Genomic DNA, 23,686 nt, shown 5'->3' on the forward strand with positions numbered 1-23,686 from the left:
GTATATCCAGGTAAAAATTCCTTTGCTTCTTACACAAGGTCCTTCAGGATATGGTCCCTGTTTACTATCCAGCTCCTTCTCCTGCTACTGACTACAAATTCTTTTTGCTTCAGCCACATGAAAGTTCTTCCAGCCCTTTAAAAGCATCACACCTTCCTATAGTGGTTCCATGTGCCTGTGCTTGGAATATCCGTCTCACCCTCTCCTCTCTAAACTCATTCATTCTGCCATTTCTACTTTTCCTTCAATACTAAGCTCAAGTACCATTTCCCAGAAGTCTTTTACACCCCCAATCTGATTTTCTCTGGGCTTTCGTGGCAGCCTACACATAACATAAAAATACCCTTTACTACATCTCACTGTAATCGGTTAACTTGCTTCTTATCCTTCATAGACTGGGTACTTTATGAAGGCAGATCTCAGTCTAGCCGGCTGTCCCCAATATTTAGCTCATAAACAGCAGCTGGTATTTCTAAATGAATAAATAAAAAGTTATCAACCATGAAAGTTTTAAAGTTTAAGCAGTAGGATATTTAAAAGAAACTTTTTAACATTTAAACAGCAGGCCATTTAACTGTCATTTCACATGCTGGTTATCTTGTTCCTGAAGGTGAGTGCAATAATGCTGGCCCATTTGCCAGTGGGAAGATCTGGACATTTAAAAGTGCTTCTCCAGGAGCTATCATCAGCCTAGAGACGGATCTCAAGCAGCCTGTCATCTACAGAACCCACCAGATCAGCGTCCTGTTCCTGGCTTTCACCTACAGGGTGCCTATAGCCACTGAAAGAGGTATGCGGATAGACATACTTAAGGTAATCTCTCCTTGTCTTTAGGTTAAGGAGTGCATGGGGTGGGTATGTCGGTCGATGTGGGTGTGTTTTTGTGTGTGTGCGTGCACGCGCGCGCGCCGTGGATGGGGGAAGGAGGAAGGAGGCAATGTGTGCATCGCTTCTGCAGAGACGCCTTCCCTGACCTCCCTGACTAGCTGACGTTCGCCTCGCCACCCTCAGAGCACCTTATTCTCCGTCTCTGCACCGATCGCAGCGTGACTTGCATTCGTGTGGTTAGTGCCCGTCCCCCCGCTAGATCGTACACTGCGCTCGGTAAGGAACCTCCTACGTTCCTGTTCACCCCTGCAATCCCCCCGCCCAGTAGGATGCCAGATATTCCACGAATATGTCTTCGACGAGCGTTTCTGGGCCCGACTGCAGGTACCGACCGCCCCGGGGCGGCCTCGGACGGCTCCCGCGCCGCGACCCCACCGGGGCCTAAACCCCCGCCCCCCAGCGGCCTGGCGAGGCGGCGCGCGGCGGGGCGCCCTCGCGCGGAAGGTCCTCCCGCTCCCGTGGGCGCGGCCCGGAGAGGGGGAGAGCGGGGAGCGGGCGGGCGCGCCGCGCGGCCGCGGAAGCGCCAATGAGCGCCGGCCGGGCGGGGCTCGCAGCCGACTGCCCGGGAGCGCGCGGGGCTGGGCGTGCCCACGGGTGACGCGCCGGGCCGGACCCGCCAATAGGCGCACGGTGGCGGGCGGGCGGGCCTCGCGGCCGGGGGCTGGAGGACGCTAAGCGGAGGCCGGCCGGGCAGACGGACGCTCGGCCCCAGCGACGGAGGCGCGCGGCGGGGATGGCGCTGGCGCGGGCCTGGAAACAAATGTCCTGGTTCTACTACCAGTATCTGCTGGTCACGGCGCTCTACATGCTGGAGCCCTGGGAGCGGACTGTGTTCAGTATCCTGCCCAGGCCGCGGGGGCCGGGGTGGGGAGCGGGAGCCCGGGCCCAGGCGCCGGGGGTGGAGGGGTGGAGGCTGGGGCTGAGGGCGGCCCTGCAGGCACGGCGCGCGCGCGCTGACTCGCCTCTTCGCTGCGGGCACGCGGGCGGAGGTCTCGGGCCGAGGGCGGGCTCCCGCGGGTGGGGAGAATGGGGGGCTAGAACTCTGGAGATCCGAGGGGGCCTGTGAGCCGCTGGAGCGGAGGTGGAAGCGGCTTTGCTGTCGGAGGAAATCCCCTGGGGCGATGTCTAACCAGGTTTGTCCTCTCTCGCACTTCGGCCGCGCCTGCCTTTGGTTCAGTCCCCTGGTCTTTGGGAGGCAGGGGCCTTGTTAAGCGGAGCAGATCGTTCCCGGCTGGGACGCCTTTGACCTTTAACTGTCCCTGAGTTAGCTGACTTTGGTCCTAATGAGAATGCTAACCGGTTTACCAGACTTTTAATCATGTGAGCTTGTGTTTGTGACACCCCAGTATAGTTTTTGAAAACAGTTTGTTGTACCTTTTTGGTTTTCGGGATGGGGAGTTTAGAGACTGTGTTTTATTCATTAAGTTGCTGTTTTCACAGTCCATAGAAGTCGAGCCAAGAAAGGAATTTGTGGTTAATTATAGACAGGGTTTGAAACTGTGTTTTCATAGATAGCTGATAGATACTTGTTAATGATACTGAAGGTTCACTATGAGCCAAGCAATTGTGCTAGCGTTTTGCCTGTACCTCAACTCATCTAACTTCATAACAACCTCACTTAATACGCAAGGTTGTGGAAATAGGCTTTCTGAAGTCTGTGATGTTTGTGTCATTTGTCTGTGTTGACATCCCTTGATATTATTCTTGCAGAATACATACTAATAATGAGCTGTAACTTTCTTCTTCTTCTTTTTTAATTTGGGGGCCAATATGGAACATTTCACACAACATGCTTACTTCATACAGGCTCCACCCTTTTCTTTAAATTGAAGTGTAGTTAACACAATGTTACTTTAGTTTTTTTTTTTTTTAAGATTTTATTTATTTATTTGACAGAGAGCGAGAGAGGGAACACAAGCAGGGGGGAGTGGGAGAGGGAGAAGCAGGCTTCCCGCGGAGCAGGGAGCCCGATGCGGGGCTCGATGCGGGGCTCGATGCGGGGCTCGATCCCAGGACCCTGAGATCATGACCTGAGCGAAGGCAGACACTTAACGACTGAGCCACCCAGGCGCCCCAGTGTTACTTTAGTTTTAGGTATACAACAGTGATTTGACATCACGGTATGTTACACGGCCTCCTTTTCAATGTGGTTTAGTTTGGAGTAGCTTCAGAACAGCTTTGCAAATGCATTGTTGCATTCAGGTGGAGTGACTGAGATGATTTCATTCCAAGCATTAATAAGTGTGTTTATTTGTATTGAACTAGCATAAGATTGTACTCAAAGCTGTTTTTTGTTTCAACACTTTGGAGGAATCTTAAGCTGCTTACAAGGAAATTTATTTATTTTTATTATTTGTTTCCAAAGCTTTCCAGAACTTAAGAACCATAATTCGTATTTTGGTTTTAAAGTCTGAATGTAAAGTATGTTCTGAATTCCTGCACCATTTATTTGTAGTTGCAGTTCTATAGGTTAGAGCTCATGAAGTTATCTTTCTAAAATGTATACTAAAATATAGAAGCACATATTCTTGACTCAGTTAAAATCATATTTTTTAAAGGGGGGAGGGGCAGAGGGAGAGGGAGACTTTTTTCTTTTTTAAAGATTTTACTTATTTATTTGAGAGAGAGAACGAGCGCACAAAGGGAGAGTGAGAGGGAGAAACAGACTCCCCTTTGAGCAGAGAGCTTGATGTGGTACTTGATCCCAGGACCCTGAGATCGTGACCTGAGCTGAAGGCAGACACTTTAAGCGTTAGAGCCACCCAGGCACCTGAGAGAGAGTCTTTTTTTTTTTTTTTTTTAAGATTTTATTTATTTATTTGACAGAGAAACAGCGAGAGAGGGAACACAAGCAGGGTGAGTGGGAGAGGGAGAAGCAGGCTTCCCGCCGAGCAGGGAGCCCGAGGCGGGACTCGATCTAGGACCCTGGGATCATGACCTGAGCTGAAGGCAGATGCTCAACGGACTGAACCACCCAAGCGTCCCAAAGATTTTATTTATTTGTCAGAGAGAGAGAGAGAGAGAGAGAGAGCTTGAGCACAAGCAGGGGGAATGGTAGATGGAGGGAGAAGCAGGCTCCCTGCTGATCAAGGAACCCGATGTGGGGCTTGATTCCAGGACCCTCGGATTACGACCTGAGCTGAAGGCAGACACTTAACCAACTGAGCCACTCAGGTGTCCCCTTTTTTCTTTTTAAAAAAAAATGTGTATTTATTTACTTAAGTAATCTTTACACCCAACGTGGGGCTCAAACTCACAACCCTGAGATCAAGAGCTACATGCTCTTCCAACTGAGCCAGCCAGGTGTCCCTCAGTTAAAATCATCTTAAAAGTGAATTTAAACAATGTTGCACTAAATTGACACTCTTTATGTCAGAAGTTGAATGTAGAGTCCACTGCCAGTCTATTAAATCTGTTACACTGAAAAGCTTTTGTTTGCATGTGGATACATGCTACAGTGTCGATGGTATTAAGGTTTTTCTGTACTACATAGTAATAGTAACAGTGTCCTTTAAATAACCTAGATGATGGCTTTTTTGGGGGGATGGAGGAATAAATTATGTACTGAAATTTAGTGCTTCTATAGATTTTTCCTTTTGAAGCTTTTGACTTGTCATTGGTTTATGTGACCAAGTGATTTCAGTTTTTAAAAAACTAGTGAGAACAGCAACCAACTAGCATTGGGTCCTATAGAATCCTATGGTTTTAAACCTAAGATTAAAAAAAAAAGTTATTTCAAGGATCACATGATTGAATTAACCCAAGGTAGAAATGTAATCCTTTTGACATAAGACGATCTTAAATTACTATAAGCTGTTATATTATTCTAACAACTTCTAGAGTTAAAGTCAGGCATTTATTATTGTATAGTTTGAAACATCTATTTGGGATGAATCTGTATTCTAGCTTGGAGGAAGGAACTGAATGAGAAAGCTGGATTCCCCCCCACTCATTAGGAGCTTTAATTACTGCAAAGTAGTTTGAATTTCATAAATTTGTTAATAATTAGTAAGCTTCACATAGAACAATTTTGTGGCTAGTTACATGGTTTTGGGAAAGAGACATACTTTCTTAAAAATAACATTGAATATGGTTATCACTGCTAGCAACCTTAAATTTCATGTAAGAAAAATTTGTCTGGCTATCTGAGAAATGGTCTCTGAGTTAGAAGGTCCTAAGAGAAAGACTCTAGAAGAAGGTAATCGCTGCTATAACTCCTTTAATAAATTGAAGTCCCTGTTTTAGAGAACACCGATAGCTCGCTATTAACTACTTCTGCACATTTTCTAGGGGATCCTTGAACATCTGAATTTGCTTCTCTGTTTCTCCAGATCAAATAGCTACAAGTTAATTATCAGTTGTTGTGAATTGAAAGGTCAATCCCAGTTGAATATGAGGGTTTTTGAAATTAAGTAAGGAAATTGTGAGTCAAAAAAATTATTTTCAGTATGTTTTTAAGGAAATGCATCTGTGTCAAGTCAGGCACACTGTAAATGGTTCTTGGAACAGCAAGATTTAAAAATCCGTTTTGTAAATCCTTCCATGCTAGGGCCCATATCCTATTTTTTTCTCTTATCATCTGCTTTCTGTTACCACATTTGAAATGATACATTAGCTTTTTTTTTTTTTAAAGATTTATTTATTTATTTGACAGAGAGAGAGATAGAGAGAGCAGGAACACAAGCAGCGGGAGTGGGAGAAGCAGGCTTCCCGCCAAGCAGGGAGCCCGATTCGGGGCTCGATCCCAGGACCCTGGGATCATGACCTGAGCTGAAGGCAGTCGCTTAACGACTGAGCCACCCAGGCGCCCTGATACATTAGCTTTTGCTTTGCAGCCAGTATTTGAACTTTTTCCATGTGCAGACATGGTTTCTATAGTGCAGGAAAAGGGGATGTGACACGTGATCAAAACAGAAGGCAGCAATAAAGTGAAATCAAATAAGTGGAGTAGTATTACAGTGAGTGCTGCAGCAGACCTGTGCAGACTGAAATCCATTGAACTCTTTGCTCCAGAGTAGAAGTTGTAACACGTTTCTAAAGCCCCCTTTCCCTACTGGCAGCCATCAGTGGGAAAGGAGACCAGGTTTTGTAACCAAGACAGGTTTTGTAACCAGTGAGACACTCCCTGTAGTGCCTCACTGAGTAACATTGTAACCATGCTATTCAGGAGAGGTGTGGAAAAATGAAAAATACCTTGTTAAGATATTTGAAGCAGGGGCGCTTGGGTGGCTCAGTCCTTAGGCGACTGCCTTCGGCTCAGGTCATGATCCCAGGGTCCTGGGATCGAGCCCCGCATCGGGCTCCCTGCTCAGCGGGAAGCCTGCTTCTCCCTCTCCCACTCGCCCTGCTTGTGTTCCTTCTCCCGCTTTGTCTCTCTATGTCAAATAAATACATAAAATCTCAAAAAAAAAAAAAAAAGATTCTTTGAAGCATAAGTAAGAGATTAACCTTTAAAAATTAAATTTATTCTGTAGTCACTGAGCTATATTTGCTATCTCTCTATGGCTTCTTATGTTTCCATGGCATTTTATACTTCTATTTATTTTAAGCAAAATGTAGGCAATTTTTGGTTTTTGTTAGGAATTAGATTCTCCCTGAAAGACAGTCTATGTTTATTTGTTTCTTCAAGGAAATTAAAAAAAATTTATTTTTTTGGGGAGAGAGAGAGCACGTGTGCACACACACACCAGTGGGGGGTGGGGTAGGGCTGAGGCTGAGGGAGAGGGAGAGAGAGAATCTCAAGCTCAGTGTGGAGCTCCATGCGGGGCTCGATCCCAGGACCCCGGGATCATGACCTGAGCTGAAGTCAGACGCTTAACCGACTGAGCCACCCAGGTGTCCCAGGAAAGAATTATTTTAAGACCACAGTGCTGGACACAGATAGTGCTTGAGAAACATTTGTTTGTTTATTGATTTGTCATTTCAAAGGAACTGCAGAAGTATTGGGGAATGGTAAAAGAGACCTGATTTTAAACTACTTTTAGGGTAGCTTTGGAACTTGGCCGTTCCTGATGAACAGAATTCAGTTCTTAGAATTCAGATTTTAAGAAGTAGAAAATGCTATAGATTGAAAGAACTTCTTTGATTTATTTTAACAGATGTTAACAAAATTGGCATTTTTATGTCTACTCATTTGTAAAATATGCATGCTTGCTGAATTCTGCATTTCACAAATATTAGGTACTTCCTAATTGCCAGATACTATTCTAGATAGTGGGGGTATGACTGAACAAAACAGATAAAAATATTTATTCTAATGCCACTAGATAGGTTAAAAATACAGACTATTAGATTGTTTTAGCTGTTGCGGAAAAAAATAAAACAAGAGGATAGGAAGTAAGGAAGAATGAGTGTTTTTCAATTTTAGCTAGAGTGGTCAGGAAGGGCATTTAGAAAGATTTAAGCAGGGAGAGAATTCCGGGAGAATGAGCATTGTAGGCAGAAGGGACAGTAAATATGAATGCCCGAAAGCATTTCTGACCAGCATGTCTGTCCTGTTTCACAGATAGCCCACAGGCCAGTGTGGCTGGGGCAGAGTGAAGGAGGGTATCCACCTAGTAGGAGAGAAGATCAGATCCTGTAGGATCTCCTAGGCATTGGATTCAGAGTTCAGGAGATAGGGGAGGTACTCATACCTTTTGAGTAGAGTCACTCAAATCCAGTAAGAATTTTCTCATTGATATTTTAATATTTAATAAACTAGGAAAATAAGCCACAAAAACATACATTTCTCCATGAGACTTGAAGTTCTTTTCATTTTGAATGGAAAAAAAAAAAATTACAACCTGGAAGTGTTTTGTTTTGTTTTTTTTCATTTTTAACATACTGAGTTCTAGAACAAGTTTTCAAGAAGATAGACTTCAAGGAAATTAGAGCCAGGTTTTAGGGAAAATTGGGATTTATACATGTTCTCAGATGGATCCACCCTGGGGTCATTGCAGTAGAGTGAGCTGGGCAAAAAGTGCCTTCCTTGGGACACAGGGCAGGAAGAACACGGGCACTGGGAGTGCTCAGAGAACTTTCAGGGAGGTATTTGAGTGTTTTGGTTTTTTTGTTTTGTTTTTGTTCCCCCCCCCGTGGGAAGAAGGTGTGGACTGGGGTGCAGAGGTGTGCTGGGATGATGAGGATGCCAGGCTGACTGCCTGGAACAGGGATTCTTCAAGGCAGTTTGGGTGTGAAATAAAGTTGAAGAAACAGGTTAGGGCCATTTATTAATTCACCAGATACTTCTGTGTGCACACCTGGTACCAGATGCTGGCTTAGGTGCTTGCAGTAAATCTGAGCAAATGAGACAAAGATCCTTGTCCTTGTGGAACTTTTATAATTGAATTATATAGTATGCTAGGTGGTAAGCATTATGGAAAACAGAAAAGTAGGTCAGTGCACATTTCTTATCCCACTGACCTACTTTTCTGTTTTACATAATGCTGTTTTTAAAGAGGATATTGGGAGAGGCTCTGTTGAGAAGGGATATTTGAGTAAAACATAAAGGAAGTGATGGAGTTAGCCTGGTAGAAATCTGAGGGAAGAGCATAGCTGGCAGAGGGAACAGCCAGTGCAAAGTTCCTGAGTCCAGAGCCTGCCTGGCATGTGTGAAGGCCACCACTGAGGCAGGTATGATTGGAGCAGTAGGTGATGAGGTCAGAGTCAGTGAGATCCTGGAGGATTTTTTTTTTTTTTTAATTTTATTTATTTGAGGGGGAGAGAGAGAGCATGTGTGTGCGCATGGGGGGTGAGGGGCTGAGGGAGAGGGAAGAAGACTTCGCTGAGCTGCGAGTCCGATTTGGGGCTCGATCTCAGGACCCTGAGCTAATGACCTGAGCTGAAGGCAGACGCTTACCCGATTGAGCCACCCAGGCGCCCCTTGGCTTTTAATCTTAGTTGAAAAGGATGCCCTTGGAAGGTTTTTGAGAGAGGAGTGATCTGATCTGGTTTTAAGTTTGAAAAAGTTTACTTTGGCTGCAGATTTGGGATAGTTTAAGGGTGGTGAGCGGAGGCAAGGGTAGAAGCAAAGGTAGGTATTTTGGATTGAGGTAGGCTTTGCATGATAATGAAAACAAGAGCATTACAAAATTCATGGTGTATGCTATTTCAGTAGCAGCTAAATTAATTAATTTTCTTAGATTTCTGCTGTATCCTCAAGTGCTCACAGCTAGAATTGAGAATTTTTCTTTGCATCTCAATATACTAAAATATTTAAGACTGAATTCTTAAATAAAAATAGATTACACATCCTCATGGTTCAAAACTCAAAAGGCACCAAAGAGGTAGCTGGTCAAAGTCTTCTTTCCACCCCAGCCACGCCGGGACAACCAGTGTCACCAGTTTCCTGCGCCTCTCTCCTGAAGCATCTGTGAACACCTGGAAAAGGCTCTTGATCCATGTTTAGTAGTGCCCGGTTTGGCGAAACCAGAGTTTTTATAAGGCAGTAGAGAGGTGTTTGAGGAATATATTTTGCTATGCCACTTCTGGAGGTATTAATAATTAAGTTAGTATCTCTTTCTGTGTATTTCCTATGTAACATATTTTTGTAAATAAACACAACAAACAAAACAAAATTGACTAATAAGAACCCTATATTTTGGCCCGGGGGTTTGGGGGAGTGGGGGGGTGGGGACCTTTAGATCACTTTCTCTGTCTTTGGCAGAGCTTCCTCTGAGCTCTTCAGTAGAAGGATTACCATAAAAACTCCATTTCACCAGTCTTCCACTAGAACTTTCTTCTTAATGAGTGCCTCTTGAAGAAAATGTACATACAGAATTCTTTGACACTTTAAATAGAGTTCCAGTAAAAATCAGCATGTGGTTTGATGATTCGGCAAAATTCCTAATATCAGAGAAAGTTACTTCTAGAAAAATATTCTTAGCAAATCAGCTTAACAAATATGATTTCAGAATAATGTTGAAATAACCTGAACATTGCCTTCAAACTTAAGAAAAAAAATAATTTCTCCTCAATAATCTTCAGTCTTCTATATTTCATGCCATTTCCTTTTGAACTTCCTTTTGTAGAAATGAATGCAGTCTCTGTTACAAGGGAGGGATGAAGGTGGGGGGGGAAGCAGAGGTAAGAATAATTGTAACTGAGAAATTAAAACTTGCAAGCCCCCCCCCCAGAGGTACTCAGACGTTTTGTTTGTGTAGCCCCTCCAAGAACAAAAAGCATGTTATGTTGGCGAACATCTTGTTCATTTAAGTTAACATCAGAAATATTTCATAGTAAATTTAGACAGTTAAAAGGATTTCACTCTTTGCTTATGTGTATTTTATTATTGCGTATTTTTGTTAAAACCTTAAAGCTGTTTTTTCTTGTACAATTCTTAGAAAATGTTCATCACATAGCCTAATTGGCAAAGCCAGCCCTCATTGTGAAGCCAAATAGGCAAAGCCAACCTTAATTCCTGAAAAGTTCAGTGCCATTTTTCTGCTCAAAAAATTGTTACATAAACACTTTTAATCCAGTCTCCCCCCCCCACTTTTTTTTTTTTTTTTAATTTATGACTTGATTTGACAATCATTGGTTAGTTCTCATCCATATTGACTGTGGATTTTTGTAAGTGGTAACAGGTACATAGATAACCAATGTATTAAGCTTGTTTGGTGAATCTTCATCCTCACTGTTCCCTGGACCCCCACACATGGGTATGCTGCGGGACGTTTCTCACTCCTTTGACTCAGACAGCTTTGTTGAGCCTGATCTCAGTCTGCACGTGTGGAGTTCCATCTTGTTCGTGGCTAATTTCCAGATTTTTTTTGAGTGCCTGAAGGGTATGCTTCTTGAAGCCCATTCCATGAGTGCACTTGTAACTGTTGACAGTGTATTTTCTGGTCACTACCTCACTGATGGCAAAAGGCCCTTCTTCTCGCCATCCTTCTTTGTAGGAGTCATTCTGTCAGACCCAGGCTGGAAAGGTGTCTCACTTCTGAATTTAAGTTATTAGATGAATAGATAGGTGAGGCTTGTAGCTGTGCCAGGAGTTTATTACCTGAATGCAATAAAGTGCAACTCAAGTTCGTTATTATTCCTTTGTTTGCTGTCCCAGAAGTTATTTCATACCCCGGGGAAATGCATAATTGTAAGATTCAGGAAGTAAAGTGGGAGAAATGAAGTTGTACGGGGTCTGGGAAGGGAAACTAGCCGATGACCGTAATTGTCAGATCAGTTTTAGGAGAGGGTATATTGGTAGCTGAAGCTCTGTAAACCCTTCCCCTGACCCCATCCGAACCTTCTGGAACGTCTTCTTTGTCTATCTGAGGCTCATGGGCTTTAGTTCAAAGACAGCTGCTCTAGCCTGTTTTACCCTGTCTTGATGTTTGGTGGGCTAAGTGAAAAAGTTAGAATAGCCCTTATCTATACTCCTTAGGATATTTAATTTCTTCTTTAGTAGCTTTCAGGAAAGGTGGAAGATGAAGAAAATGCTACACAAGAACTGAGTGGTCTGTAAAAGGATGGGCAGGGGAAGTCGCACAAGGTTGGCAGTGGGACGGAACACACAGATTCTGCAGTGTTTCAGCATGTGGTACCAGTGATTTGTCAGTAGAGGGGACTGTGGCTCATTATATATATATTTAATTAATTAATTAATTTTTAAGTAAGCTCTATGCCCAGTGTGGTGCTTGAATTTGTGACTCTGATAAAGTCACATGCTCTACAGAAGGAGCCAGCCAGGCGCCCCTTCCACTACTTCACATTCTTTTTTTTGGTAAATTTTTTTTTAAAGATTTTATTTATATATTTGAGAGAGAGAGAATGAGATAGAGAGCATGAGAGGGGGGAGGGTCAGAGAGAGGCAGACTCCCCGCCGAGCAGGGAGCCCGACGTGGGACTCGATCCCGGGACTCCAGGATCATGACCTGAGCCGAAGGCAGTCGCTTAACCAACTGAGCCACCCAGGTGCCCCCACTACTTCACATTCTTAAAGACTTTGTGACCCACTCCACCCCCTAGGCTTTGAGTGTTGTAACATTTATTGTACTTAGGAGCAAAGATAAGATAGATTCTTGGCTTAAAAAAAAAAAAAAACTCCAATGTTCAAATTTAATAATTAAAACTATATGTTCCAGAAGATCTACTTAAGCATATATTCTTTTCATAAATTGAAATGCTTAAAAAATAGTAGTTAAGAAATGATAGATATTATTTATGATCAGTAGCTATGAAAAGTAGAATTACTACTAAAACAAGACTTCTGGCCCTCATGTGTGCCTGGAAAATCCCCAAATAACAGGATTTATGGGAAAAGAGCTAGAGCAGACCATCAAAATCAGTGCAACTTAGTTACCAAGCACTAACCAAAACAATAATTGGCATCTTGGGGGATAACTTGGATAGCCCAGGCAGGCAGGCTGGAGGCTGCCTCAGGGGACATTAAAAATGTCTGGACCGAATTGACTGGAAATGCTTCGGTAGGGCAGATGGTGTGGGCTGCCATTGAGGAGGTGCAGGAGGGCTGTGCTGGTCAGGAGGTGTGCCTTTCTGGAGAGGGAGCCTGGCTGCAGATGCTGACTGAATTTTCTTAAGATAGAGCTCAAAGGATTCCTGTCTGTGCAGCAACCGAGCTAAAAGATGTTTCTTGAAGAAGATTATAATTCTCCCACTAATCTGGCTCCCCTAATTTATGAAAAATCCCATAGGAAACAATGCAGCTCCTATGCTATACTAGTGTGAGCTAGTATGATGTGAGCTAGCTGATGTCGCAGAGATGTATTACAGCAGAACAGATTAGATTTCAGAACAGGCTGGGATTCTCCCCCCTCCATCTCCCCCGACCCTGGGGCTTCAAATCTGCCTGAAATTAATAGACACTTTAATTATAAAGGTGCACAGTGAAACGTAGCCTTGGTGTCTCTGGACTCAGAGCTGCAAACCAGCTCCAGGACTGGTTCGGAGTTGAACATGATCATTAGTGGTTTCAGCAGCATGCTTTTTTGTTTGTTTAGTTTTTAAAGAGTTTGTCATCAAATTGTAGCTTCTAAAATGAATTTCTATACTTTGGTATAATCAACACACTACAGAAAGGCTGGAGAATGTGTTTTGCTTGCTAAACACTAACTTCTGATGCTGAGGTGATGTCCTTTAATATGACCCACAAATACCAAATTAGTTAATATATACAGACTGTAACAGTATCAATATCTTCTACTTGCTTTCATTTTAAGTATCAAGAGATAGTTGATATGTTTGGTAACAATATACTTTCTTAATACTTCTCTTGGTGATGATTTTTTTTTTTTTACTAAGTTTTTAATTTTATTTGAGTATAGTTAACATACAGTGTTACATTAGTTTCTGGCCTACAATATAGTGATTCAGTAATTCTACACATTACTCAATGCTCATCATGATAAATGTACTCATTTTAAGATTTTGTTTATTTATTGAGAGAGAGTGAGAGAGAGTGTGTGTGATTGGGGGTGGGGGGTAGGGAGAGAGAATCCCAAGCAGATTCTGCTCTGAGCATGGAGCCCGACGTGGGACTTGATCGCATGACCCCGAGACCACGACCTGAGCTGAAACCAAGAGTTGGCCAACTGATTGAGCTGCCCAGGTGCCCCAATAAATGTACTCGTTAACCCCTATCACCTATTTCACCCATCCCCCACCCACCTCCTCTCTGGTAACCATCAGTTTGCTCTCTGTAGTTAAGGGTCTATTTCTTGGTTTGTCTCTCTCCCCTTTTTTGTTACTCTCCTTTGCTCGTTTGATTTCTTAAATTCCACCAATGAGTGAAATCATACAGTATTTGTCTTTCTCTGATTGGCTTATTTCACTTAGCATTATACTCTCTAGTTCTACCCATGTTGCAAATGGCTAGATTTCATTTTTTTTTTATGGCTGAATAATATTCCATTATATATGTGTGTGTGTGTGTGTGTGTATGCATACACACATATATACGTACATGTCCATACACACACATGCACATACCCCACATCTTCTTTATCTGTTCATCTGTCAATGGACACTTGGGCTGCTTCCAGAATTTGGCGATTGTAAATGATGCTGCAGTAAATGTAGGGGTGCATATATCCCTTTGAATTAGTGTTTTTATATTTTTTGGGTAAATTCCCCGTAGTGCAATTACTGTATCATAGGGTACTTCCATTTTTAACTTTTTGAGGAATCTCCATACTGTCTTCCACAGTGGCTGTACCAGTTTGCATTCCCACCAACGGTGCACAAGTGTTCCTGTTTCTCCACATCCTCGCCCACACTTGTTTCTTGTGTTTTTGATTTTAGCCATTTTGACAGGTGTGAAATGATATCTCGTTGTAGTTTTGATTTGTGTTTCCCCGATCATGAATGATTTTGAGTGTCTTTTCATGTGTCTGTTGGCCATCTGTATGTCTTTGGAGAAATGTCTGTTCATGTCTTCTGCCCATTTTTTAATTGGATTATTTGTTTTTTGGGTGTTGGATTGTCTAAGATGATCCCCAGTTTTTTGAGGTCAAGGGAAAAAAAATCACAGTAGTAAGGAAGATTTCCTTTTTAGAGCTTTATTCAGTAGTTGACAATTGTTTTCACTTAGGGTTTTGATTGCTTTTCACAAAACAACCTATAATAATACTTTATCAAATGATTTTCCTTTTTTTTTATTAAGATGGTTCCTTAAATTAGATTTATCAGAACTTTTGAGTATTTCTAAGGATAAAAGTAACATTCAGAATTGACTTTACAAAAGAAATTTGACGAATAGAAGATTGGATTATTTTAAGTGACGTTTTAGCTTTTGTTTTTTGAGTGAACAGTGCAATCAGAGACTTAAAGCTTGAAATTATTTATTTATTAATTTTTTTTTCTAAATTTATTTGACAGAGATACAGTGAGAGAGGGAACATAAGCAGGGGGAGCGGGAGAGCCACCCAGGTGCCCCAGCATTGAAATTATTTAGATTAGTGAAGAGGTGTAAGTCATACCTGCTGGAACAAAGGTCCCTGGCCTTTTTCCAATGAGAAACTACTTTTGATTTCTCCAGAGTGTTGCTTTGGAGGTTACTAAGGTAGGCGGTGATAGTGCAGTTACTGATTGGGACAGAAAGTGTTAGTTACTGTGGTCTTGCTTCTGAGTACTGTACTTATCTTTAAAGCATTTCCTCTCTTTGTTGTCAGGACCTTTTTTTTTTTTTTTTTTTTTTAAGTTGCTGGGGAAAGGGTTGGGGATGGCCCTTGTATGGGCAAAAGAAATCTTTTTATTTTTTCCTATCTAGCCGGAAACTTACCAGCTCATGATTAGTTGGGGATCCCTGTTAAAGAAACAGCAAACTTACAGATATATGGTTTCACATTTGCTTTTAAATTCATTTGCTTTTAAATCCATGGAACCAGGGAAGCCTGGGTGGCTCAGTCGGTTAAGCCTCTGCCTTCAGCTCAGGTCATGATCCCAGGGTCCTGGGATTGAGTCCCACATCGGGCTCCTTGCTCAGCAAGGAGCCTGCTTCTCCCTCTGCCTGACTCTGTCTGTCTCTCTCTCTGATAAATAAATAAAATCTTAAAAAAAAAAAAATCCATGGAACCCATAAAATATTTATGTTATATCCAGGTTATAAATAACATCTGATTGTTCATTCAGTCCTTGAATAAACATTTATCTTCAGTGCCTGCACATATCTTGGCACATTATCTGCTCAGTTCTTGAATGATTTATGAAGTACCCACTTTATCTAGCAACACACCACAGCTGGAAGCAAAGGAGCAGCCGAGCCAAGGCACTCTCACTCTTAAGCACTTAAAATTCAGTGGTAGAGGGGCGCCTGGGTGGCTCAGTCTGTTAAGTGTCTGCCTTCGGCTCAGGTCATGATCCCAGGGTCCTGGGATCGAGCCCCGCGTCGGGATCCCTGCTCGGCGGGAAGCCTGCTTCTCCCTCTTTCACTCCCCCTGCTCATGTTGTGTCTCTCTCTGTCAAAAAAATAAATAAAATCTTTAAAAAAAATTCAGTGGTAGAGGTAGTTATAAACACACAAAACAATTTTTTTTTTTTAGTTTTTGAGGTTTTTTGTTTGTTTGTTCTAGATTTCACTAACTTTATTCTATACTTCTCAAATCATGTAGCCCCCTCTAGAATGTCATCCTGGTTAATTTGTGTACAGCTGCTGATATGTATATTACAGACAACCGTAAGAGTTTGGCAGATAGAACGATTATTATTTTGTGTATTACCTTCCAACATATGTGTGTTACAAAACATTGATTGTTTGCATTTTTTTCTCTGTGTGTGTGAAACAGGAGATTACATTAAGGGTGACTGCAAGGTGGTGCCTAAGTGCCCTCTCCATGCAGGTGGGATCCGAAAATGTTAATGCAGGAAGTGGCCTCATTTTATGGAGAAGAAACTTGGTTCCAGAGGGGTTGTGATGTCCCAGAATTGTACTATAAATTAATAACAAATTAGTAGTAGGGTGACCTTGAGCAATTCCCAAGCAATTGTCTAAGTCATGATGTTAAATGCCTGAGCCCTCAAACAATAGTTTTAATAAGGATTATATTGCCTTTTGTTGCTGAATGGATTTGATTCATAATTCTCATGTCAGCCCTGAAGGGTAGGTGATGTGTGTCCTTATTTTATAGACAAGGAGACTGGTGATCTGAGAGTTTTGACACAATCAGGGATTGGCAGAGTCACAACTCAAACCAGGGCCCTGGTGTTCCCAGTACCCATTTCTTGTACTTCCCAGTGTGTGAAACTTTGAGAGGTGTGTTCAAGAATGCAGTGGGTTGAGAAATCCACTCAAGTACCAGATAAAATTATAGGTAGTATATACTCTAAATGGTATATGTTTAGCTCTGTTTGTGAGAACACTTCTAAGGAGATAAACCTTGCAAATGTCACATTAAAACCAGTGCCTAAGAGTGTCAATAAAACTACTATTTTAAGTGGTGCCAAGCATAATCTCAGGGAATATTCAACTGAGTTACATGGGAGCTATTTCAACTACATTGCTTAAATTGCATTTGTAGAAAGCTACTTATAAAAGGTGCCTTCTTTTTGCATTTTTTGGAAAGGTGATTATTAAGGCTAGTAGAAGTTCCTCATGGTCCCAGTGTCTACTTACTCACCTACTGTATATTTAAGTTGGTTTAAATATTATGTTTCAGAGCTTTAAGATAATTTTTGGAAATAATTTTGACATTTAATTGTACAGAAAACTTACTGTTAGAGGCTTACTTAATTATTGTGATTCTGGAAATAATTAGAAATGGGATCAGAATATAGAAACATTTTTTTGGAGAGACACAGGAGAAAGTTAAATTTAGTAAGTGGCTATGAGTAAAAGGTTAGGTTAAGTTTTTTTATTAAATATTTTTTTTGAGCAGCTTATAAATTGGCATTTTTGCATCTAGGTTCAAGTGACTTTCAATAATTTTCTGTTTATCTTGGCCAGAATCAAGAATTCTTTATTCTGTTTCTGAGAGCTGAGACTTTCTGTTTATTTCTTAGTAACAAATTAGACCCAATGATGTCTAACTCAAATTTTGTAAAGGGGGAGAATCCTTCACACAAAACAGTTTTTTTTTTTTTTAAAGATTTTATTTATTTATTTGAGAGAGAGAGAATGAGAGAGAACACATGAGAGGGGATAGGGTTGGAGGGCAAAGCAGACTCCCTGCCAAGCAGGGAGCCCGATGCGGGACTCAATCCCGGGACTCCAGGATCATGACCTGAGCCGAAGGCAGTCGCTTAACCAACTGAGCCACCCAGGCGCCCCACACAAAACAGTTTTTAGTCTAGTACTGTATGTGGTTTAATTTTCCTTTACAGTTCTTATTAAAAAAAAAAGTTACTGAATATTCAGGCATACAAAAACTCCATAAATGATAATACAGCGAATGTGCATATACTACCAACTAGGTGAAGAAAAGCATTACTAATACCTTTGAAGCTTCATTTATGCCCCTTCTCAGTTAGTTCTCCTTTCTTCCTCTCCCCATTTCACCTCACCAACTAACCATCCTGATTTAGCCTATATTATTATCATTTATTTCCTACTGCTTTTATTCCACATATATATGCATCACAGCATAATGCTATATAAAGTCATGAACTCTAGTACCCTATGATTTTTTTATAAAGATTTTATTTATTTATCTGAGAGAGAGAGAGAGAGAGAGCACGAGCAGGGGGAGGGGCAAAGGGAGAGGGAGAAGCAGGCTCCATCCTAAGGACCCCAAGGTCATGACCTGAATGGAAGGTAGAATTATAGTGTTTATTTATTTATTTAGTAGAGAGAGGGGGAGGGGCAGAGGGAGAGGGAGAAAGAATCTCCAGTAGGCTCCCCACTGAGCACAGAGCAGACTCTGGCTCGATCCCATGACCCAGACATCATGACCTGAGCCAAAATCAAGAGTCAGATGCTCAACTGACTGAACCACCCAGATGCCCCAGTGTGTACATTTATAAGACTTAAATAAAAGTGTAAAAAACCTTAAAAACATTCTGAAAATATAATATTGCCCAGAAATGGATTTTGTTTTTCTTTCTGTAGTCACTATAAAGTTTTTCATCACTGTAATGTGAAATGTGTAGAAAGTGCCACAACGAAGCTAGAATCAAATGTTTCTTGAGGAATTTCATCATTCATTAAATATTTATTAAGCATGTGTTATTTTAGATGTTGGAGATACAAAAAAGAGAAGACATTGTTCCTGTGCTCAAGAAGTTGATAATCTGGATGAGATTATGAGATACATAAAAAATAGGTAATGTCAAGTAATAAGGGCCAAATTATATGAATAAAGAGCTTTGTGAGCAGTAGGGCCAGGAGGCTGGGTAAGAATGGGAAAAATATGAAAGCTAGGGAAGGCCTCATATGAGAGAGGATAACTAACCAAGCTCTAAGAATGGGTTTTATTAGAAGGAATAGGATTTTTCACATATAGGAAGATATTATGCATAGTGGTTAGAACACAGATTTTTGATTTGAGTGATTTGGTTTGGAATTGGCTTTATTGCTTACTCTGATTTCAAGATTCAGGATTACTTGAACTTGCTGAAGGATTTAACACAGTGCTGGGCACACACTGGACATTCCCAGAATGAAAGCTATGGTTACTACTATTATTCTTACTCATTATTATTAAACCATAAGCAAAAGCAGAGCAGTATGAAAATAAAAAGCATTGTTTTCTGAGACTCACTTAATATGGCTCTGAGTAGGTTGTGTTTGTCAGGGGAATTATTTGGAGTGTTGAAAGTTAACAGCGGGAAAGTAGTGTAGTAGGTGATACGCTTGGTCTCTACCTCAACCCCCTCTGCTAGCTGATGTATCTCTCCCCCAGTCTCTGTTGTCTGCTCATCCCATCTAGCTGCCCCCTTCTTCAGAGTATTGGCCTTGGCCAAGGCAGCTGTCTTACTTAGGTGAGTTTTTCTCACTCAGTTCAGCCAATGATTGACAGATAAAGGGATACTGAAAGTCAGACCTCTTGCCTCAAAGCAAAATCAACATGTGGTATAATTCAGGCTCCAGAGCATCCTGTGGGAGCTGAGCCCCTGAACCTACTTACTTTTTTCTCCCTGCTCAGTTCTGCTCTACTTACTCCTCTTCTGCTAAAACTCCCTTGTACAAGAATCCCTGTCCCAGTCTCTCAGTTTCTGTCTACTTTTATGGTCTCCAACCTAAGGTACTTTGGACTAGATTGGGAAAATTCTTGGATGTTTGGCTTAGAATTCCTGGTGCTGTCCTATTGCATTGGGAAGCCTAATGTATTTTAAAAGGATCACTTTAGTAAAAGAGTGGCATGGAAAGTGGCTAGAGGCCTAAGATGGGAGCTTTGACATAATTAAGGAGTGATAAATACCTCACTCATTTATCATTGATTAGGGTAGGGGAACATGAGATAGGAAAGTCATTTGTCGGGGTTGGGAAGAACTGAGAAGTCTTAGATAATTTGAATCTGTGGAGTAGGAATCAAAGAAGTTTCTAGATTGAGTGACAAGGCAAATAGTGAATCAGTAGTAACATCAACTATTTCAGATAGTTGAAAAAATAAGACTCCTAGAAAGAGGTAGTTTTGGAGAAAGTTAATGAGTTCAGTTTTGACTCTTGAATTTAAAGTCATAGGTGCAATGTCATAGGTGCAAATGTTGAGGAAATTGTAGGAAATCCTTGTCTGCAGTACAGAAGGTGGGTTCACGTCAACAACATTAAGGTCATTGTTTAGGCTACAAGAGTTTGCAGGACCCAAGACAAAACATTGGGGATTCCATTTTGTCATTTAGAATGCTTTCAGCTACAAGTATAACAAAAATTTAAAACTGGTTTACAAGTAAAGGAGGTTTATTGGCTTCTGTATCTGAAAATCCAGTGATGGGGTGGGTTTCAGGTGTTTGGGTGAGGTTTCTGGTTTCGTTTTTCTGTGATTACTTTTGTTCTGCCACCTTCATGTGTCAGTTTTGTTCTAAGTTTTGTTTTTTTCAATGGAGGCAAAGTGACTCTGGTGATGCCAGGATTCCATCAGCAAGCTGCATATTCAGAAGGAGAGGGAGAGAATCTGTATTCCTTAATTCCCGGTAGAAGTGCTAAACTTGGAGCTGGTTGATCGTTTTTTTTTTTTTTTTAAAGATTTTATTTATTTATTTGACAGAGAGAGAGAGAGATCACGAGACCAGGAACACAAGCAGGGGGAGTGGGAGAGGGAGAAGCAGACTCCCCGCGGAGCAGGGAGCCCGATGTGGGACTCGATCCCAGGACCCTGGGATCATGACCTGAGCCGAAGGCAGACGCTCAACGACTGAGCCACCCAGGTGCCCTGGTTGATTGGTTTTGAGGGGGGAGCACTGTTACAAAGAGAAGGGTTTTCTGATTGGTTACAATCAGTCAGGACTGGAGATGGGATAGGTTAGGTCCATCTAAAGAGCGTGACTGTCATACTGGGTGGAGGGGTGGAGTGAGTGTTTGGGACAAAAGCACAAAATTCACTCTAATTATCTTACATATGAGAGACAGATAGGGAAAAAGAGCCAGTGACACAGGAAAATGGTGAGAGAGATGGGAGAAGAGTCCTAGAGAAAAGTACTTTCTTAGCTCAGAGTGGGAAGGGTTTTGAAGAGGAAGGACTAAAACTGTCAGTTCAGATAGCCATTGGATTTGATAGGTGGCCATTGGTGACCCGAGAACAGCGTCTCTAGCCTGCAGGGGTAGAATTTAGATGGTTGTGTGATGGGCAGTGATATGGAAGCAGTAAGTGTGTGTGTGTGTGTGTATTTAAAGAAATTAAGGGGTAAATAGAAGGTGGTAGTTTTAGAAAGAACTGGATTAAGGGAGGCTAAAAAGTAAATGTAAAAAATGATTATGGGAGACTTTCATTCATGTTTGGGGGTTTAAGGCAGATGGCTTCAGTCTGTGCTCTGGCTGTAGAGACGACTTCTTGAGGGTCCCTGGACTTAGTGTTTGGTCAGGCTCTGAGAAGTAATGGTCATGATGAACATTTCACAGGAAAGCTGATAGGGTCAAGCGAGATAATATATAAAAGAGGTTTGTCAACTGAACTGTTATACAAATATTAGTTGGTAGTAAGCACATTATTTATTTAAACCCTATCTTCTTGTGAAAGAATGTCACGCACTGTGGAACTACCAGTATGTAGAGTCGAAAGGTCTGAAAGTTAGGAGCGGGGACAGAGGAGAGAGAGAGGATGTGAAGGAATGGATTAATAAAATGTGGTCCCAGTCCAGAAGTGGTTATTCCTTTGAACATGGCTACATGACAGCAAAGCAGAAAGCCCTTAGGGTTTACATAATTTTTTTGGCAGTATTTTGTGTGGCCCAAAAAGAGGACCCCTTGCTGATTTGCATGTATGCCATTTCAGTTTCTTTGGAACGAAGAGAAAGGAACACAATACAAATGTTTATTGTTTAGGTGGTCAGGATGACTTTTATTTGATGTTGCAAAATTTAGTGATAATAATAATAAATGTTTAATAGCAGTAGATGCTGTCAGTTTATATGTCATTAGGTATGTGACTGATCTTGGCTTAGACTCTAAAAGCCAGGGCTTTTAGCCAAATAGTCTAAATAATTTAAAAATTCTTGGATCGTACATTCTTTTTTTTCATACATTATTGTTGAAGGTGGTAGACCTTTTGAAGTCATTAAATATAATTTTATTCTTATACATTTCTGTTCCTTAGGTTGAACAGTGTCGCTTTCTTCATTTTAAGCTCTCTGATGTTTTGAAGTAAAGCAGGGAGAGTAAGAAACAGGTGCCTGTCTTGGAAGGTGATAGTGAAGGTCAAGTGAGCTACAGAACTTAGAATGGTGTCAGGCATAGTTAATGTTAGTGGCTATAATATTCGTTTCTGACACATATGAGAAAGCATTAAGTGAATGGGTACTTCAACATGAAACAGTTGAAAAAATCGGGGGATTTACTTTTGAATCAATTAAGAGAATGTAAATTGTTTCCTTAACTACAACTCAGATTCCATGCTGGTTTCCATCGTGGGGATGGCCCTGTACACGGGATATGTCTTCATGCCTCAGCACATCATGGCAATCCTGCACTACTTTGAGATTGTGCAATGACCAAGATGTGACCAGAACTGAGCGGCTCCTTGGGGAAGAACCACCCTCTGAAGATGGAATGAAACCTCATCAGCTGTCATAAGAAACTCTACTAGATGTCAACATAACGAACCCTATGAATATAAAGACTAAAATTCATGAGTAGAACAGGAAAATACTCCTGACTCATGTGTTGTGTTCTTTATTTTTAATTTTAAAAGAGGCTCTTATATAGTAGTTTTTGTCTATTTTAACATTGTAATCATTTGTACTTTGATATCAGTATTTTCTTAACCTTTGTGACTGTTTCAATATTACCCTGTGAAAGCTTTTCTTAATGTAACTTTGAGTACATTTTAATTGCCTTCTATTTCTAAAACCCAAAGTCATTAGTTGGGCTTTACTGTTCTTGCTATTGTATGGCACATACATCTGCCTGGATATATTTCTACTCTTGACCAAAGTTTTGTAAGAAACAATACAAGATTTGGGGCAGGGGGATGGGGAGGGGAGGATATTTTATTGAGAACTATTTACAAAAGACTATCTGTAAGTTTGAACTCAGGAGTACAGTTTTAGCTATCTAGACTCTACTCTTAACAGCTTTTGCTTTAAAACTATTTAAGTATTTCTTAACAATGAAAAAGAAAGATCTTGCTAAAGTTAAAATAAGGAACATTTCACCTTTTAAATATTTAATTCTTATGTGGACTCATTTCCAGAAAACTTTGGTGATGGTTCTTATGACAAAAGGTGGTTAAATAGCATTATTATGTAATGCTTATATACCATAGAGTTTTTAGTAGAAAGTAAATCAGTTTCCTCTGAGGGTTATTAGTAACAATGTACTTCCTTAAATTTAGTTTTCATGATTGTAATGGGTGCTGCAAATGCATATGCACATTGCAATAAGATGAGATGAATTGTTAAAAACTATAGCAAAAAGAAATGTAAACTTGGTTAAAATCCTTTCACTCTTTGTATTTTTTTTTAAAGATTTTTATTCCTTAAATGTAAAATACCTAATTTTTTGATGTAAACTCATTAAATTCAAAGAAAAATCAGCTGATGTAGTGGTATATTTTTTCCTCGATTGTTAAATATTGATCTAGTATTTAAATTTCTGAATTGATTGCTGTGGATAAGTAAGCAGTTAAGTATATTTTAACATGTCTCTCAACATAAAAGTATTGCTAATTAAAAAAACGACCTATTTTAACATGCCTCCCGTAATAAGTTTTGCTTTTTAAAAAATATTAAAAAGTATTTTTGGCTCTTAACTTTTTTTAATTGTTATGTTAAT

General features: G+C 40.9%; 1 protein-coding gene across 1 annotated transcript; it reads left to right on the top strand.

The window, feature by feature from the left end:
• Window positions 1–1,153: 1,153 nt before the first annotated feature.
• On the top strand, window positions 1,154–23,447 carry LOC118002858 (serine palmitoyltransferase small subunit A). Its single transcript, XM_034993460.1, has 3 exons — window positions 1,154–1,212; window positions 1,512–1,724; window positions 22,301–23,447. The coding sequence occupies exons 1-3, from the start codon at window positions 1,158–1,160 to the stop codon at window positions 22,402–22,404; spliced, it is 372 nt and encodes a 123-aa protein (XP_034849351.1). The 5' UTR covers window positions 1,154–1,157; the 3' UTR covers window positions 22,405–23,447.
• Window positions 23,448–23,686: the final 239 nt, after the last annotated feature.

The sequence above is a fragment of the Mirounga leonina genome, unplaced genomic scaffold (genome assembly GCF_011800145.1).
Source record: "Mirounga leonina isolate KUSES-001 unplaced genomic scaffold, KU_Mleo_1.0 Mir_84, whole genome shotgun sequence".
Classification (NCBI taxonomy): domain Eukaryota; kingdom Metazoa; phylum Chordata; class Mammalia; order Carnivora; family Phocidae; genus Mirounga; species Mirounga leonina.

Bases quoted from the DNA above. Each gene is read 5' to 3' on its own strand.
- LOC118002858 (XM_034993460.1), top strand. From the start codon at position 1,158: ATGCCAGATATTCCACGAATATGTCTTCGACGAGCGTTTCTGGGCCCG. The intron at 1,213-1,511 runs GTACCGACCGCC...ACCCGCCAATAG, and splicing joins GTTTCTGGGCCCGACTGCAG to GCGCACGGTGGCGGGCGGGC. The intron at 1,725-22,300 runs GTATCCTGCCCA...ACTACAACTCAG, and splicing joins CTGGGAGCGGACTGTGTTCA to ATTCCATGCTGGTTTCCATC.